Source organism: Orycteropus afer, unplaced genomic scaffold (genome assembly GCF_000298275.1).
Source record: "Orycteropus afer afer isolate SDZICR_OR568_19922 unplaced genomic scaffold, OryAfe1.0 scaffold00040, whole genome shotgun sequence".
Lineage (NCBI taxonomy): Eukaryota > Metazoa > Chordata > Mammalia > Tubulidentata > Orycteropodidae > Orycteropus > Orycteropus afer.
Genome location: NW_006921627.1, coordinates 6,843,451 through 6,862,405, shown reverse-complemented (window position 1 = coordinate 6,862,405; position 18,955 = coordinate 6,843,451). Strand labels below are relative to the sequence as shown.

At 48.3% G+C, this 18,955-nt stretch overlaps 1 protein-coding gene across 1 annotated transcript in view; it reads left to right on the top strand.

The window, feature by feature from the left end:
• Positions 1 to 18,955, top strand: part of TSPAN11 (tetraspanin 11) — a 65,733-nt gene that overhangs the window by 34,785 nt on the left and 11,993 nt on the right. Inside the window, exons 3-4 of the mRNA XM_007937070.2 lie at positions 17,226 to 17,300; positions 18,347 to 18,451. Coding sequence (XP_007935261.2) covers positions 17,226 to 17,300; positions 18,347 to 18,451 — 180 coding nt within the window. The remainder of the gene's footprint in view (positions 1 to 17,225; positions 17,301 to 18,346; positions 18,452 to 18,955) is intronic.

Here is an 18,955-nt window from a genome sequence, read left to right as displayed (position 1 = left end):
CTCTGATCCACAACACTACACTGTCTCCAAGAAGGTATGATTCACCCCACCTGAGAGAGAAGAAAGCTGGGCCTGGAGACAGAAAGGAAGCAATGCTGGAGCTGGAGTTTGAATCCCACTAATCCATTTCAGACAAGAGGGCTTCTTGCCAGATTCTTTGGGAAGCAGGATACAGATATTCCAAGAGCCAACCTTGAGAACTCACCATGGCTCCACAGAGATGCATAGAGCTGACCCAGCTCTGCCTTCCCCAGCTGGGTCCTATTGAGGTCATTTGTGAAAAACCTTGGGCTGAAATGGGCTCTGTTCCTGGACCAGGACAACCACACAGCTGCATGTAGCCCTCTCTTCCTCTCAATACCCCAGTATATCTTACCCCTCAGCCTCTTTCACACTGGCCTCACTTGGCCCTGGGCTGTGCAGAGGTGCAGTCCTGTGCCTCAGAGATGAATACCCCACTCTTCTCCTTAGCCAAAGAGAGAAGGAGACTTGCCCAAGACCACACAGTGTGGGCCTTGATCCAGGGCCTTTGCTGCTGTTCTAGGCTGCCTTATTTCCTCTCACCCTGGATGCCTCCAAAGCAAGGAAGGGGTACTTGCTTTTTCATGATTCAGGACTCATGGTTTGATTTCCAGATGGAAAATGAAGCACTGAGGTGAGAATTGGAGGTCAATTACTTGGCTGCCTGCCACCTGACCCACTCAGAATGTGGAGATGAAGCTTCAGGGAGCTAGTTGAAACTGGCTCAGTGGTTAGCATGTCAAATCAAGCTTTTTGGTCTAGTTGGAGTACATCACAGTGATGTGTGAGTGGATTATCCCCGGTAGAAAGGCTGTTTGTCTCCCACACTTCCAGCTGGGCCTAAAGCAGGTCTCAGAACAAGGCTGAACAAGGAAGGTTAGAGTATGTATGTGTGGCAGGAGTTGGGGGGATCTGTTTGCATCCTAGATCCAGGAGTTTATTTGGGGATCATACGTTGGCTTTCCATTATTCGAGTGCACTGGTTAATGCATTCGGCTGCTAACCAAAAGGTGGCTGGTTTGAACCCACCAGCCACTCCATAGGAGAAAGAGAAAGCAGTCAGTTTCTGTAAAGATGTATAGCCTTGGAAATCCTGTGGGGCAGTTCTGTGCTGTCCTACAGCATTTCTATGACTTGGAATCGACTCCATGGCAGTGGGTTTGGGTTTTTTCCATTATTCAGTTGCTTGCTTCCTTTCCTTGGCAAAGACTCTAGATTTAACCATTTAACTGGAAAGAGATGTGATTCAATCCCTCTGACCTAAATAGGCCCATTCAGTGCCCTAATAACTGAGAGCTTGAGGAGTGGAGCCCCAGAACACGTGATCTAAACAGCAGATAATCCTTCAACAAATTCTTTAGAACCTCATGTGTCTGTACAGATGTTTTATCTCTGACATTTCAGTCAAAAAAAAAAAAAACTCACTGCCATCGAGTCAGATCCAACTCATACTGACCCCTACTTGGGTTTCTGAGGTGGTGTCACTACAGAAGTAGATTGCCCAACCTTCCTTCTGAGGAGCAGCTGGTAGGCTTAAACTGCCAGCCTTCTGCCTAGCAGTCAAATGCCTTAGGCACTACACCACTCCAGTTGATGTTAAAACAAACTGCTTATTCCACAAACATACACCCAGAAAGGATGGCCTGGCAGTGGGCTAGCAGTTGAAGAAAATTGAATGGAGGTGAAAAAATCTTATCACAAGGCGGTGTTGGGAACAGCCCCTGTCTATTGCGAGATATCAGTATTATTGTTCAACTCTAATGGGGTTGATTGATGTACATGGTTTGTGAGGCCAAGTTGGTCATTTCAAGAATCACCACATTGCCCCGTTTTGCCTTGGCACAGGGGGTTCTTTACCAGGGAGCGCGAGTTGGCTGTGTTCTTGCCAAGAGCCAAGAAGTGAAAGCAGAGGGTAAGAACCACCTTCCTTCTCAAGTGTCTGATCTGCACCCCATCTCCATCTTTGCTGGGGCAGCAGCAGTAGACCTCCAAGCTACAGAGAAAAGCAAAACAAAAGCCAGTTCCCGTTGAGTTGATTCTGTCTCATGGCCGCCCTATGTATGTTAGAGTAGAACTGTGCACGATAGGGTTTTCAGTGGCTGATCTTTTTGGAAGTAGATCACCAGGCCTTTCTTCTGAGGTGTCTCTGGGTGGATGCAAACTGCCAACCTTTGAGTTAATGGCCCAGTTCTTTAACCATGAGCAATACCCAAGGACTCCTAAACCAATTGCAGTCGAGTCGATTCCTACTCATGATGTCCCCATGTGTGTCAGAGCAGAACTGTGCACCATAGGGTTTTCAATGGCTGTGATCTTTCAGAAGTAGGTTGCCAGGCCTTTCTTCCAAGGTGCCACTGGGTGGATTGAAACTGCTAGCATTTTTGGTTCATAATTGATTGCTTAGCCATTTGTACCACCCAGGGACTCCAACCCTACAGGCGTACCGCTCAACCCCTGGGACTGGAAAAGAAGTGGCAGCTGGACATAGTCTTTCATCCAAGATCTGGCACAGGCTTTGGAAGTCTGTGCCTCCATATGGACACTTGGCATCCCACTCAGTCTCACTGTACATCAAATCGCAGTTTTAGGGGAACTTAGAATCAATTGAAAAATAAGATCTACTTCAGGGGATTGGGGGAGGGATGAAGATCTACTTCAGGGCATTTTTTGGACAATGAAACTACTCTGTATGATACTTTAATGGCGGACACATCCATTATGCATTTGTCAACACTTGTAGAACTGCAACACAAATTGTACCTAATGTAAACTGTGGGAGCTCTGATAGCATAGTGCTTAAGGCATTTGACTGCTAACCAGAAGGCTGGCCATTCAAACTCACCAGCCACTCCTCAGAAGGAAGGTTGGGCAATCTACTTCCGTAGTGATACTGCCTTGGAAACCCAAGGAGGGGTCACTATGAATCAGATCTGACTCCATGGCAATGAGTTTGGCTTTTTTTTTTGTAATGTAAACTGTGGACTTTAGTTAATAATTATGTGTCATTGTTGTTGTTAAGTACTGTCAAGTGGATTCTGACTCACAGCAACAGCATGTGACAGAGAACTATCCACTATGGTGTTGTCAGTTCCAACTCATAGCAACCCTGTAGGACAGAGTGGACCTGTCCCTTGGGATACACAAGGCTGGAACTCTTTATGGAAGCAGACTGCCACATCATTTTCCCACAGAGTGGATGGTGGCTTCAAACTACTTACCTTTGTTTCGTTTCACCGCTGAGCGCTTTAACCGCACCACAAGGGCTCCTTTGTGCCACCAGAGCTCCTTCATGTGTCAGTATTGATTCATTGATTGTAACAAATATACCACAGGAGTTCAAGATGTTAATAGGGGAAATTCTGCAGGGGAGAGACAGGCATAAGGAAACTCTGTACTTTTAGCCCAATTTTTCTATAAACGTAAAATTACTCTGAAACATAAAGTGTGTTTAAAAAAATAAATAAATAAAAGACCCAGAAGACCCACCCACTGCCATCAAGTCAATTCCAACTCACAGCAACCCTATAGGGTAAAGTAGAACTCCCTCATAGTGTTGCCAGGGCTGTAAATCTTTACAGAAGCAGACTGTCTAATCTTTCTCCCATAGAGCAGCTGGTGGGTTCAAACTGCCAAACTTTGGGTTAACAGCCAAATGCTTTATCCCCTATACCACCAGAGTTCCTTATTGCACCAACAGGGTTTCTTTTCTCTGACCGGCACCATTCTGGTTCAAGCTCCACCTCTCTCCAGCTGCAGAGGCTACACTTCATTATGCCCGCCTCCAACAACAGATGTTCTATATGGGTGGTTTTTATAGCCAGTTAATTTCCACCACCGCCACCCCCTCTGATGTTCTGCAACTAATGCTCCCTGTGACCTTGATGGAGCTGACTAATTCATTGACATCAGTGGACACTTGCAGCACACCTGCTCTGTGGGCCACAAGGCAGGCAAGAAGATACAAAAAGGACTAAGGGCTAGTTTTTAGCTAGGAGTCTAGTGAGGAGTATAAAATACCAGCATTAAAAGTTAAACAGCCAAGCAGGTGGTCTGAAATGTGTTTGATTTCAGTCAGGGGCTCTTATCTCTCTGAGTCCTAGGCCTTTTCCTAACTACCAGGCCTCCTCTGTCTCCTGGAGCTTAGTGTTTCCTTATTCTTGTGTTTGGTGAAAATTGTCCCTCCTCAGCTTCTCCTTTTCTCCCTATAGCCAATCCTACCCTAGAATCACAACCACTAGAGACCCCATCACAGCTCCATCTTGGAGTCCCTGCCACAGCCCCTTGTCCTACTCTTCCCCTCATGCACAGTCCCTTCTGTTTCAGATGTGCCCATAGGTGCCTTAGGTGGCTCCTCATGTCTCCACAGCCTGTGAGAAGGCACCCACAGGAAAGTCTACATCCTTCCAGGGCCAGTACTAGTATCATGTGCTATTGAGTAGATTTCGACTCATGGCAACCCCATGCGTGTCAGAGTAGAACTGTGCTCCACAGGGTTTTCAATGGCTGGTTTTTCAGAAGTGGATTTCCAGGACTTTCTTCTGAGGCACCTCTGAGTAGACTCAAATCTCCAACCTTTTGGTTAGTAGCCAATTACATTAACTGTTTGTACCACCCAAGAACTCCATGGGGGCTGGTAAGAGGCAGCAATTAGTCACTCCTCAGGCCTGACTGGATCTGGTAGCTGAGTTCCTCTGGGTCTGTCCACCCATGGGGAGTCTGGTCCTCATCTCTCCACCAGCTGGCCAGGCCCTACTGTCCACTCTGGATCCTGCTCTCACTCTGCCCACTCAGACTGAATTCTCACACGGTCCCAGCTGGAATCTGGTGGATGCTTGCCTTTGGCTTATAGTTCTGGAACTGTGTTCTTCTGTAACACCCTGCCCCCTGCCATGTGATCCTCTTGGACCCCCAGTACTTTGGTTTGGACTCTGGTGACTTCAGCCACATTCTTTTGATGTGCCTCTTGAATACCTCCTGCCTCCCCACAGCCTCATTTGCTCTGCCCCTGCCCTCCTCAAGCTTCCCATTACTCTCCACCATCTTCTCACCCAGCCCTATGCTTTTCTCTGCTTCCCAGCCATTGCGCCAGAGCTGGACATTAGCCAAAGGAATAGGCATCAGCCAGAGCCCATCCCAGCTTTCTCCCCATACAACAGCTCCCAGGTGGAATGACTGATTTCACAATCCTGGAATCACAACATCCGCATGACCATGGCTGGATGGCCCAGGCTGTGAGCCTGGGGCTGCTGCCGGGAAGGGTAGGGGTCACCTTCATCTTTCCAACAGTGACATCTTGTTACAGGAATGGCTTGAGACTCCCAAATCCACATCCTTTCGTCTCTGCTCCAACAGTCCAGACAGCTGCACCTCCTGGTTCTCACTGCCTCCAGCCAGTGGTTAATTGTAAGAAAATAATACACCCTGAGGTCATTGCTGCTTAAACAGCTGGCTCCATCTTCTCCAGCTTGCTTGACTTTTTCTGAGCTCCCTGACCCTCATTCAGCCTTCCGCTGTAATCCTTTCGCACGCAGGCAAGCTGGGAGCCATGGGCTGGGCTCCTCTCCCTGCTCCTTAGCCTTGGCAGTATCTTGACTCTTCTCTTTTATTGTTGTTGGTGCTGAGACTAGGCTAGTGCCTGGACCCCCATCCCGAGCTACCTGGACATCAAGCTTCAACTTTCATCCGAGGGTTTCATTTCTATCACTAGAAAGAGGAAATCTTTGATAAAGCTCCCTTTTTGGGACAGAATCAGTCCAACGGAGACATGTAAAAGGTCCAATTAGATAAAGTTCCTAAAACTTCCCTTAAGGATGACACCAGCGGAACCTGAGCTGCCCTCTCCCTCACGCGCCAGCAGATCTGCCCCAGAAACTGTCTCTGAGGCTCACATCTCCCCTACCCAGCAGAAATTCATCTGAAGACTCATTTTCTAATTAATCAACTTAATGTCACAATGAGAATAATGACTGCATGTTTCCTGCAGAGCCTCTCATTAAAGACAGTGTTGGTGTGGCTCAGAGAGTACCGGGCTGTTCCAGCTTTGTTTTGGATCTATAGTATCAGAAAGTATCCAACTTTGCTTCTAGTTCAAACTGTTCCATTAATCACAGATCCAAAGACAAAATCTCTGGTACATGGTACAGGGGAAGATTAATGTTTGGGTTCCATTCTGTGCTTAACAAACTGGTTCCTTCTATGTTTGGGGTCCAGTTTGGCATATTTCTAGTTTTTGTATTTTGAAATTAGATAGTTTTTATAGGACATAAGAACTTCCCTGAGGCAGAGCCTTCTTTGCATTCTTGTTCCTGGTTCTTATCAGAGTAGGTATAGGTGGCTATTTCTGAAACAACAGAGAGCCCTGGGTCTGTAGAACACCAGTCACAAGAGTTGAGGGGGGCTGGAGGTTGGGGAGGACTTTCAGTGGGACTGGTTCAGTTCACACCCAGGTGCACAGGGACTGTGAAGGTAGAACCAGATGCAGGTGGGAGCCAGAAGGGCAAAGGAAGATCAAAGTAGGTGGCCTCCGGGTTATGATCGTCCCACTTATGGACAACTCCTACTTGCTTTTTTATATAAACTTACCCTCACTTTGAAACGATTGAACCAACCCCTACTTGCAGCAAATTCTTCATCACAATCACCTTCACTTGCTGCTTTTTAATCATTGAAAAGACCTCAAGCCCTTTCTTGCACTAAAACTAACCAAACCCATTGCAGTCAAGTAGATTCCAGCTCACAGTGACCGTTTAGACAGAGTAGAACTGCACCATAGGGTTTCCAAGCCTGTAATCTTTCTTCCAAGGAGTGAGGAGTGGCTGGTGTGTTCAAACCACCAATCTTTCAGTTAGCAACTGTGCCACCAAGGCTCACTTCTTGCACTGTAATAAGGCTAAATAAGAATCATATGCATCCATTCTGAATTCTGACTCACCTACAAATTCCATTTAAAGATACAGTAAGGAATGGATTTCATCTGTAAGCTGAGAACAGCCTATGTATACATAAGCATTCAGCTGCTAACCAAAAGGTTGGCAGTTCAAACACATTAGCCACTCTGCAGGAGAAAGATGAGGCAATCTGCTTCCATAAAGATTTACAGCCTTGGAAACCTTATGGGGCAGTTCTACTCTGTCCTGTAGGGTCACTATGAGTTGGAATTGACTGAATGGCAGTGGGTTTGTTTTGTTTTTTGAGGAACAGAATAGCAGTGAGAGCTAGGAGTCAGACGGAGGTGGTTCAGAAACAAGGATATCAGTAATAAGGTCCCAGGCCAGGAACTTCTGGCTCAGGGAGTGCTTTGTGGGGGCTGAGTCTCGATGGATAAGTAGCTATAGAAATATGGTCAGCAGAGAATTCCAAGCAGAAGAACAAAGAAAGCAAAGGCCTGGAGGCTGGAGGCTTGGCTCTGCACAGAGAACTGCCTGCACACACAGGGAGTGTTTTGTGGATTTGTAAAGACAATGTTAGGTTCTGGGACAAGATTAGGCCTGGTGAAGTGAAGGATAGCGGGGGCATGATGCGCCTGCCTAGCTGACAGCCGAGGGCAGCTGGCTGGGGCCCGACTGCAGGGCCAGGAGATACTTGTGTCCCTGGGGAGGAGTTTCCCTGGATTCCCCCTTTTATCTCTACGTCTCCACCCACTTCTGCTTCTCTGAGGCTGCTCTCCTCTCCTGGAACCCTTTAGAGAAACATCTGACACTACCATATCACCTGAACCCTATCCACCCTAACATGTTAAATCTACTGTAAGTGAGCTCAGAGAGCTCATCCACCCACCCATCAGCCACTTTGGGGTGGCATGGTTTGGAGCACAGGTTCTGCAGCCCACAGACCTGAGCTCAAATCCTCAGTCTGTATGTATTTGCTGCATGAGCTAAGACAAGCTACTCATCCTCTCCGAGCATGTGTCCTCATCTGTAAAACTGAGGCTGATGCCAGGATTCATCTTGGAGGACTGTCAGGAGAGGTCATGCAAAGTGCTTAAAAGAGGGGCTGTACATGGAGAGACTCACAGATGTTGGCTGTTACTGTTGGGGAGCATCACTACCCCCATTCACTGAGTGGGAGCTGCTCAAATGACTAAGACACTGATTCTACTACCATGGAAGCATTGATTTTTCTTTTCTTTTTTTTTTTCCTGGTGGAAGGGTGCCTTTCCACTATAGAGAAACCACATGTCCTCCCCTAATAGGTTTTTTTATGTTGTTGTTGTTTCCTTCTTATACAGTTTTATTGTGGCAATATATATGCAACAAAACATTTGCCATTACAGCCTTTTTCTTTTTCTTTTTTTTTTATTGTGGTTTGGGTGAAAGTTTACAGAGCAAGTTAGTTTCCATTCAACTCATCATACACACACTGTTTTGTCACGCTAGTTGTAATCCCCTTGATGTAATAGCATTCTTCCCACTTCCTCCCTGAGTTTCCCTTTTCCATTAGTCCTTCTTTCCTGTCCCTTCCTGCCTTCTGGGCTTTGTTATTGAGTACATGCTGCCCTTTTGGTCTCATATGGTTGCTTATTCTCAAGCATTCTGTTCCTCCCTGGTATTGTTATTCACTGTATAGACCTATTGTTTGGCTGAAAGTTGATCCCTGGGGGTAGGTTCAGTTCCAGTTTGAAGGATGTCTAATGCCCATAATCTCGGGGCAGTCTCTCAGACCAGTAAGTCTGGTCTTTTTTATGATTTTGAGTTTTGTTTCATATTTCTCTCCCACTCTGTCCAGGATCTTCTGTTGTGATCCCTTTCAGAGCTGTTGGTGTTGGTAGCCAGGTACCATCTAGTTCTTCTGCTCTCAGGATAGTGGAGGGTTGTGGTTCACATGGTCCAATAGTCTTCTGGACCAATTGTTTCCTTGCGACATTGGACAGCATTGTTAGCTTGGAGAAGCAGTATTGCAAGGGATACAGTAAATACTTTTATATTGAAATATAAAGAGAAGGACATTGTGCTTGGTAAAGTAGACAGTTAAGATAGAGTACCTGAAATTTTCTTACTATTGACTTTGGCTTGATAATTAAAAAAATATATATATGTGTACACCACACGGAGCTCTGGTAGCATAGTGGCTAAGACACTTGCCTGCTAACCAGACGGCTGGCGGTTCAAACCCACCAGCCACTCCTCGGAAGGAAGATGGGGCAATCTACTTCCATAGTGATACTGCCTCGGAAACCCAAGGAGGGGTCGCTATGAGTCGGGTTTGACTCAACGGCACATAACAACAACAACACACGTAAAGAAAAAAAAAGAGTGGTATTGAAACCTTCAGATGCATTTTAGAGTCAGTCTATATACAAGTCTGATCAGTAGCACTCTTTTTCAGCTCTCCAGATACAAGGAAGGGAATTCTGTGGCTGTTTCAGAAAACTGACAGTCCATAGGGATCTAGCCAGGGCACTTAGAACCAGCAGAACTCCCGATAGGGCTTCTAGTCCTGGACAATCAGAGCTGAAGTACTGTGGACTTCACTGGTGCTTCTAGAGTTTGGGTGAGCTTCTTCCTGCCTCAAAGGTGCCCTTCCTGGTGGATACATAGTAAAACTTCTCACAAGCTTCTGTCTGTGTTTGCTCTCAGGCTTGTCAGGAACTAGATAACATTCCTCGGATCTTCTTTTTGTGCCCCCCACAATGCATAGCGGCACATATGCAAATCAAATCCCAGCATCAGCCCTGGAGCCTGAAGGTAAAGGTGTAAGTCAGGATTTCTTGGTGGCACAGTGCCTAAGGCATTTGACTGCTAACCAGAAGATTGGTGGTTCAGACTCACCAGCTCAGTGAAGGAAGATGGAGCAATCTGCTTCCATTTACTGCCTAGGAAACTGAGTGGGGGTTGTCACTTGACTCGATGGCAGTGAGTTTGGTTGTTTTATTTAAAAAACAAACAAACCAACCTAGGCACTATTATCATTTTCAGCCAAATAATTCTTTGTTTTGGGACCCATCCTGTGCAGTGTAGGATGTTCTAGCAGTATCCCTGGTCTCTACCCACTAAGCGTGGCCCTTCCCCTAGTAGTGACAACCAAAAATATCTCTAGACATTGCCAAATGTCATCTAGGAGTAAAATCACACCCAGTTGAGAATCACAGGTGTAAATTAAACTCAAGTTAACAATTCCATGCTCCCTAAGCAGTTGCCCTGTAGTGGCTGCTGACTCATGGTGACCCCCTGTGTGACAGAGTAGAACTGAGCTCCACAGGGTTTTCAATGGCTGGTTTTCCGGCCTTTCTTCTGAGGTGCCTCTCAGTGGACTCGGACCTCCAAGCTTTTGTTTAGTGCATTAACTGTTTTCACCACCCAGGGACTCCCTGTGCTACCTGGGGATCAGAAAAAGATTATACGACCACCCTCAAGAGTGGGGTTGGCATTCTTTAGACAATTCCTCTTGCCTCCCAGGAATATTTAGTAAGAAAATTCACTCCCACATCTTAATCAGAAGGTGTTCACTCAGCTTTTATCTAGACCCAGCACTGTACCAGGCATGGAAAAGGAGCCAGAAGAAACTCAAGATGTGGTCCCTATTCCCAGAACCTCCCAGTGGTGCTGGGGAGACAAGATCATAACCCCTGAAGCAACAGCAGCCATTACAGAGCAGGAGGTCAAGTTATGTTGTTTCTTGGGAAACTGTCAGTGTGGTAGGCAGGCTGGAAGACTTAGAGGTGTATCCAAGTGTGGCCAAGGATAAAAGGGCAAAGCAGAAAGTTTCCCGGCCAGGAGAAGCCTGAGACCCTGTGGCATTTGAGCACAGGGTGGTACAGGTGCTACTAGCTCAGACATGACTAGTGGAGGCCATGACTGAGCTGGGTAGTGGAGGGCAGGCACTGGAACTTTGGGCAGGTAGAACAGTGACAACAAAGACATGGAGGCTGGACCCCTTGGCCCGTGTGTAAGGGAACCATATACAGGAACACAGGGAATGCTTTGCAGATTTGCACAGACAGACGGCAGGTGTCAAGGAGTCCTGAGATGATTAAGCTGAGTAGGGAAAGTTCAGGAAGGATGGGGGAGAGGTGTTCATTAGAGTCCATTGCTGTGAAATCACAGGGCAGAAACCCACCCTCCACCCCCAGCCTGACGGCAGCTCGCAGGTACTCCAGCCAGCCACCTGAGTTTGGGCTGACAGTCGTCAGTGTGAGAGCATCAAATGAGCATGACCTTTCGCCTGCCTCCTGGGGGCTGTCACACCAGGAGCTGTGATTCAGGGCCTCCCCCGCCTAGGTGAGTCACACACCTGCAGCTTCCTGCCACCAAAGCTTCTGCCCGGAGCCTCTAGCCAGTGTGCTCCCTGGCATCTACCTGCATCCCTCTCAAAGCCCCTGGCCCTGGCCCTTGCTTCCCCTGAAGTGGTCTCTGCACACTGGAGCTGCCGGAGCAGTGGTATCTCCACTACATACCCTGACTCTCAGGAAAGCTATTCCCAATTCCTCATGACAACTCTATCAGGTTTGAGAGATGGTTTGATGTCTCAGAACAAGTCTTTGAGGGGCTGGCATGTACTAATTTTGCCTGCCATTAAATCAAGGGGTGTGGTTCAGGTTCATTCCCTTCTTATCATCCTTCTTCCCCACAATCTTCAGCAGCAATTGTGGCAATGACATCCGCAGGGGAGCAGCACTGCACTGCCACATATGCAGGGTTGTCATGGTGTGAGACTCATAGCTGGCAATAGGGATGGAGATAGAAGTCACTCCACTCAGTACCCCCTGCAGGAGGGCGGCAAGATGCCAAGAGGCTGCCCTGCTTGTTGCCAGTGGCCTGGGTTCTCCGGGGGGCCACAGCCTACTTGGAGTGGGTGAGCACTCTGTGGCTCTTCCTGCCACACCATGCAGGGCTCTCAGGGTGCACCCAGGAAGCTTGGGAGTGACCAGCAGTCTCTGCATTTAGGCTCCTGTGTGGCGGAACGGGAATCTCTGGGTGGTACAGTTAACACGCTCAGCTGCTGACCGAAAAGTTGGACTTTGAGTCCACCCAGAGGCACCTCAGAAGAAAGGCCTGGCAGTCTGCTTTTGAAGGGTCAGCGACTGAAAACTCCATGGAGCACAGTTGTGCTCTGGCACAAATGGGGTCACCATGAGTCAGAACACCTTGTTCTGGTTACCTAGTGCCGCTCTAACAGAAACACCACCGATGGGATGGCTTGAACAAACACAAGTTTATTCTCTTACAGTTTTGTAGGCTTTAAGTCCAAGTTCCAATTGTCAGGCTCTAGGGCCTGGGTAAAATGGTACAGTCCACAAAGTGTATGTGAACTGCTGTATGGAGAGTGAATTTGCTGTGTAAATTTTCACCCAAATCACAATGAAGAAAAAAAAAAAAGGCACAGTCCCAATGTTACCAAATAACATGGCAGGCCACTAACAAATTCAAGTCCAGATGAAGTCCCAAGATCGGCAAGGCATAGCAGGCTGTTGAACAGCGACTTGTCTACATGCAGGGTTCAAGCATGCCAAAAGGCTAGAGACCGATCCCAAAGCTTTTCCTTATATACGGGAAGTAGACCACATCCCCAAAGCAGCTACTCAGCTGCTCACGGCAGATTCCACCATGGAGTTGATTGCCAGTCTCATCATGGGAAATCACTACCTCCAGCTGCCCAGCCACTCAACCAGGCCCAGCCAAGTTGACAACAACCTACTACACCACTCAATAGCAATGGTTTGTTTTTGGTTTTTTGGTGGCAGGATGAGGCCAGCCTCAGCATACCACAGTGGGCAGGGATGTAGGGGCCATTTGGAGCCAATAGGAAGGGCATCATGTCAGAGGAACTGCTGGGCCTAGCACTTGTCCCCGGGGCCCTGAGGTGCATTAGGGAGAGAGGTCTTCCTGGATGGGGTCAGTGCAGCCATGCTCTATGTGATGGCCAGGGCACCTCTCAAGAGCAGTGACCTGGCCTGGGTCTGCTGAGCCTGTTGCTGGCTTACAGGTACCACTTACCTCATGCCATTAGACCCCCAACTCTGAGCAGGCAGGAACCTCACCAGATCATTTTAGAGAAAGCACTTTAGAGAAAGGATTATCACATCCTGTTCCCCCTCTCAGTGGCTGCTCTCAGCCACTCACAGGCAATATTATTATTTTCCCCTTTTGCTGGCAGGGATACAGAGGCTTGGGGCCCATGGTTTGGGCCACTGTGAATGGGTAGAGAGGTTTCAGTGTCTTGCAAAAGGGGATATGTGAGGGCTGACCACATGATCCTGACTACTCAACTCTAGCTGAGCCAAGCACCCTGCTGGATCCCATAGAGTGGGAGCACATTTTTTCTAATTCACACTAAGATGCTTGTGGCCACCCAACCAGAATGAGGAAGTGGCAGAGTCTGAACCCCAAGCTATGTTGGCTGATCCTCCACTAGAGTCCTTAAGGTGTTTGGACCCTTACTGCTTAGAGGCAGAGGGGCCATTCACAGACCTGGTCAGCCTCCTGCCTTGACTCAGCCTGGATACCATTTAGTACCCTGCCTGAGCCCACCCAAAAAATGCCCTGTGGAACCCCTGGGCCAAGGAAATGGGCCTTCATGGAGCCTGCAGAGAACCCCACCACCACTCCATGTCTAGACCTCACTCAATATGTCCAGAAGCTTGGAAACCTCTGTCAGACAGCTCTGAGAGGTATGCACCCCTAGCTTGCACCCACACTTCAGCCACCCCCAGCCCTGTCCACATCCCCATCCAAGGGATGGCCAAGAGACATCTGATCCCCAGGACATGATGGACAGCGCTTGGGTAAGTGGGCTGTAGGATAGAGCCTGGGGCAGGAGGGGAAGTGGGTAAGTAGGTCCCTGGGGCCTCCATTTATACTCTTGCCACAAACAATAGGGGCAGGCCTGATACCATTATTCAGAAAGACTGGTAAACTTCCCTGTGTCTCTGATGGTGCCCCATTCCAATGCTGGATACAGTGAAAAACAAAACCAATTCAGTTGTCATTGAGTTGATTCCAACTCATAGTGACCCCCTATGTGTCACAGTAGAGCTGTGTTCTACAGGCTTTTCAGTGGCTGATTTTTAAAAAGCAGATCATCAAAGCTTTCTTTCGAGGTGCCTCTGGGTAGACTTGAACCTCCAAACTTTTGATTAGCAGCTGAGTGCCTTAACTGTTTCCACCACCTAGGGATTTCCATTAGATATAATAGAGCTCAGTTATATAAAATTGCATGGGGCATGGAAGTGATTGACTTAACTTGAAAAGTGGTCTTGCTCTTCAGGCTGCACCATGGGTAAAAATTTCTTCTCTCCCATGGTTCTTAAACCCTGCCCCTGCCAGGCCCCCTGCTGAGTGTGCTGGGAGGACAGTCAGGCCAGGCCTACAGACTTCGGATTAACATTGCTCTGAAATGGCTGGATGGTCCCCCTGCCCTCCCTATTGTCCACACCCCTGTTATTCCATGGCAGCCCCTGCTGGCTGTTTCTGTCCTGCTCACATACCCTACTGCCCACTTTCTTTCCTTCCTTGATGAGCCATAGAGCTTCAGATCTTACCCATAGGCTGGGCCTTCCTGAGAAGGCAGGGGTCCAGGTGGCCCCAGGCTGCTGCCCTGGTGTTACCAGTTGGATGGGCAGTGTCTGGGGGCAGCCTCAGGGGAGAGGCAGCATCACCTCCCAGTGCTCAGCAAGACCATGGATAGAAGCTGAGCTTGCCCAGAGCAGGGCCCATTTCCATTAGCAGGGCCTCCCTCCGCCCTTCTGTCCTCCCAGCCCACTGAGGCCTGACATGCGTTGTTTTTTTTTTTTTTTCACCTGTGCACTCCTACAAGACCACAGCAGGGTCAAGCAGTGTCCTAGGAGCCTCCCTGACTATGTAAAACCAAGTGGGAGAGGAGGGGATGCAGGCCCTCAGCTTCCTGCTAGTCACAGTCCAGTGAGCAGCCAGGAGCATCAGCAGGCCTGTGAAGCGTGAAGAGCAGCAGCCCTGCAGCCTGGAGGAGGCCCACAGTGGTGAGCGGAGTTCATAAACCCCCTGCAGGGCCAGGAAGGACAGGAAATGGGCATCAGGGCTGGAAAGCAGTGTGGAAACCGCTTCCCCAGGACCTCTGCCTTTGCTTTTTCCTGTGCCTTGGTTGGTGTCCAGCCTGCACCCGCTACTCCAGCCACATCTGCCCTCTCCACTCGCTGAACACAAAACCTCCGTGCTATCTGCAGTCTTCTGGCCTTTACACATGCCACCTTCTCTACCTGGAATACTATTTCCTCCTTTATCTGGCAAATGCTGACTCATCTTTAGGGATGCCACTTAGGTGTCACCTCCTCCAGGAAGCTTTCTCTGACTGCCCTCCCCAACTAAGGCCTCCTATAAAAAACAAAAAACAAACCAAACTCACTGCCATTGAGTTGATTCTGACCCATAGCGACCCCTTTTGGGTTTCCGAGGCAGTAAAACTTTATAGAAGTAAATTGACCAGTCTTCCTTCTGCAGAGTGGCTGGTGGATTTAAACTGCCAACCTTCTGGTTAGCAGTAAAATGCCCTAGACACTACACCACCAGAGCTCCTTAGGCCCTCCTATAGGTAGCATTTATAACCCAACCTTGTAACAGTTTGCTTGTCTGCACCACACACACATAGTAGCCTATAAGCTCCATGAGGGCGATAACTATCTTACTCAGGATACCTGGCATATGGTTGCTATAGTGTGTTTGTTTTTTAATTGCAGTTTGGGTGAAAGTCTACAGAGCAAATTAATTATCCATTGAACAAGTTATACACATTTTGTTTCATGACATTGGCTGCATTTCCTTCAATGTGACAACACTCTTCCCACTTCTTCCTTGGGTTCCCTGTTTCCGTTCATCCTTTTTTTCTGTCCCTTCCTGCCTTCTGAGCTTTGTTTTTGGGCAAATGATGCCTTTTTGGTCTCAAATGGTTCATTGTACCTAGTAGGTTCCTTTATAGGTCTGTCTAATGTTTGGCTGAAAGGTGATCCCTGGTGGGTGGATTCAGTTCCAGGTTTGAAGGGTGTCTAAGCCTGAGGGGTTCCACCAGTCTCCATCAGACCAATAAGTCTGGTCTTTTCTATAGTTTTGAATTTTGTTCTACATTTTTCTCCTACTACATTCAGGACCTTCTATTGTGATCCTGATCAGAGCAGTCAGTAGTGGTAGCAGGGCACCATCTAGTTCTTCTTGTCTCAAGATCATGGAAGCTGTGGTTCATGTGGTCCATTAGTCCTTTGGACTAATTGTTTCCTTGAGTCATTGATTTTCTTCACTCTTCTTTGCTCAGCCTGAGGAGAGACCAATAGTTGCATTTTAGATGGCCACTCACACACTTTCAAGACCCTGGTTGCTACTCACCAAAGTAGAATGTAGAACATCATCTTTGTGGACTGTTAAGCCAGTTGACCTTGATGACCCCTGAGACTGTGATCCTAAGTCCCCAAGCCCAGTGACTCATTCTCTCAAGGTGTTAGGTCATGGCTAAGAAGTTTTCAGAACTTCACCCCCTGTATGCTCTACAATATCCTTGGATATATTTAAAGCATATACAAATACATATGTAGAAATTCCTCTGGCAAACTTATATATACTCGTGAGTGCACTCCCAATCACCTTCCTACATCTGATCAGCTTGCATGTCTACCTATGTATCTACTCGTAAATTAGTTTCTGTTGCTAGCTGCTATTGAGTAGGCTCCTGACTCATAGTGACCTCATGCCCAATGGAACAAAGTGCTGCCAGTCCTGTGCCATCCCCTTAAAGGACTGTGGATCAGACCGTTGTGAGCCATAATGTTTCATTGGCTGATTTTTGACAGTAGATCTCCAGGTCTTTCTTCCTAGTCTGAATGCTCCACTGGAGCCTGTTGCAACATGCAAGGCTCCACTGACAAACAGGTAGTGGCTGTGCATGCAGGGTGTTGGCCAGGAATTGAACCAGATCTCCCCCATAGAAGTGGAGAATTCTACCACTGGATCGCCAATATCCCCTGACATATAGTAGGTAGCAGATAAATATTGGAGGGGTGGCTGATTAATGGATCAACAACTGACCAGTGAGTAAAAGTGTTAGTGGGGAACTCACTGCTGGGGAGCCAGCAGCCGGCAGAGGCCAGTATGTCCAGAGGAGCTGGCACAAGGAGGGAGATGGTGTGGGTGATGAGGTTCCTGGAAGATACCATCAACACCTCCTTGCTTTGGGAAAACATTCACCCAAAGAGTTCCCTGAAACCTTCATCTGCCCTGGTGGTGACCATCTCCTCTCCTTGCCTCTAGTATTTCTGCCTGTTGCTTGTCATCTTCCTTGTTGAGCTGGTGGCGGGAGTCCTGGCCCATGTGTACTACCAGAAGGTGAGTGGAAGTTTCTTCCTTCTACATTCTCTGCCAGTGCCCACAGGAGGAACAACTGGGGGTGATTTGCATTGTGATGGGGGAAGCTGAGGCAGAGGCATGGCAAATGGGTGGTCCTCTTTCCCAAAAACAAAACAAAACCCAAACCCATTTGCCATCAAATTGATTCCAATTCATAGCAACCCTGTAGGACAGAGTAGAACTGCCTCATAGAGTCTCCAAGGCTGTAATTCTCTATGGAAGCAGACTGTGGAGTGGCTGGTGAGTTCAAACTACTGACCTTTTGGGTTGGCATCTGAGTGCTTTAACCACTATGCCACCAGGGTTCCTCCTTCTTCTTTCCCAGGCATCCAACAATCCTCTGCACATCTGGATCCCAGCTCTTGACCTGGGTCCAGCAACTCTCTGGTACAGCTGTTGATGAGGATGTCTTCAGCAGGGGCACTGGGAAGTGGGAGTCCCCCATGGGAGAGATGGGGTCTTCCCGGTTCTCTTTCCAAGGACAGGTAGAGGATGAATCCATCTGTTAAAGACACCCAAGGAGAAAGGCTGGACCTGGGTTAACTGGCAGACTGAAAAGACAGGAGCAGTCCTCGCATGCCTGGATTAGACAAGGAGGAGATGACCATCAGGTCCCTCCCCAGCACTGGTGTCCTCTGACTCAGAGATTCGCAGTCAAGACCAGGGTGATATTAGGCTGCCTGAGACTGTATGACCATGCCAGTTGTTTCAAGCCAGTGCCCATGCAGACTGAACAGTGCCCAGAGAGTCATGATTGTAAATATTTGTAATATCACCTCATAATCAAAAGAAGAATCAATAGATATTGAAAAGAAAAGCATCCCTGGTTTCCTCCATAGCCTCTCTCTCAGCTCATCCTGTCACATCTCTTGAGATGCCTCCTGCTGGGGCTCCATTACACTGTTTGGAAACCTCTTGTGTCCTAGAATTTTCTGGATGGCTCTGGAGCAGGCCTGGGTATCAGGGCTCTGGGGTAGGGGTGAGGACCTCCTGCTGACCTCACCTCCCCCCTCCCCCCTCCTCAGCTGAGTGATGAGCTGAAGCAGCACTTGAACCGGACTCTGACTGAGAATTACGGGCAACCCAGAGCGACAGAGATCACAATCTCAGTGGACCGTCTACAACAGGATGTAAGCCCCTGCCCCATGGGTTTGCCAGCCAAGCAGACCTGAGTTCACATCCTGACTTTGTCTCCCCCTGTCTGTGTGACCCTGGGCGAGTTAATTACCCTCTCTGAGCTTCAGCTGCCGCATCTCTAAAATGAAGTGCACGTAGCTTCACAGGATTGTGTATGAAATGTGATTACATATGTAGGAGTCCCCACCAACGTGTCCTGCCCCTAACAAGTGCTTACTCCTACCCTTCCTTCTCCTCTGCCCTTGCCTCCACCAGGCTCCCTCTTGATTGCCTCTTCCACCTCCCCACCCCCTGCTGCCTTCCCATTCTGGGTCCCCTGTGGGAAGGAAGCTGGCTGTGCCAGAAGAACTCCATCTCCTGGCAAGGATCCAGGCCAGGAAGTTCTCTGGGCTCCTTCCATCTGCATGGCCTGCCTTCTTCCTTCATTCCTCAGAGAGCTGGGAGCTGAGGCCCTTGAAGAAGAAACTAGCTGGCAGGGGTATTTCAGTTCAGCTGCT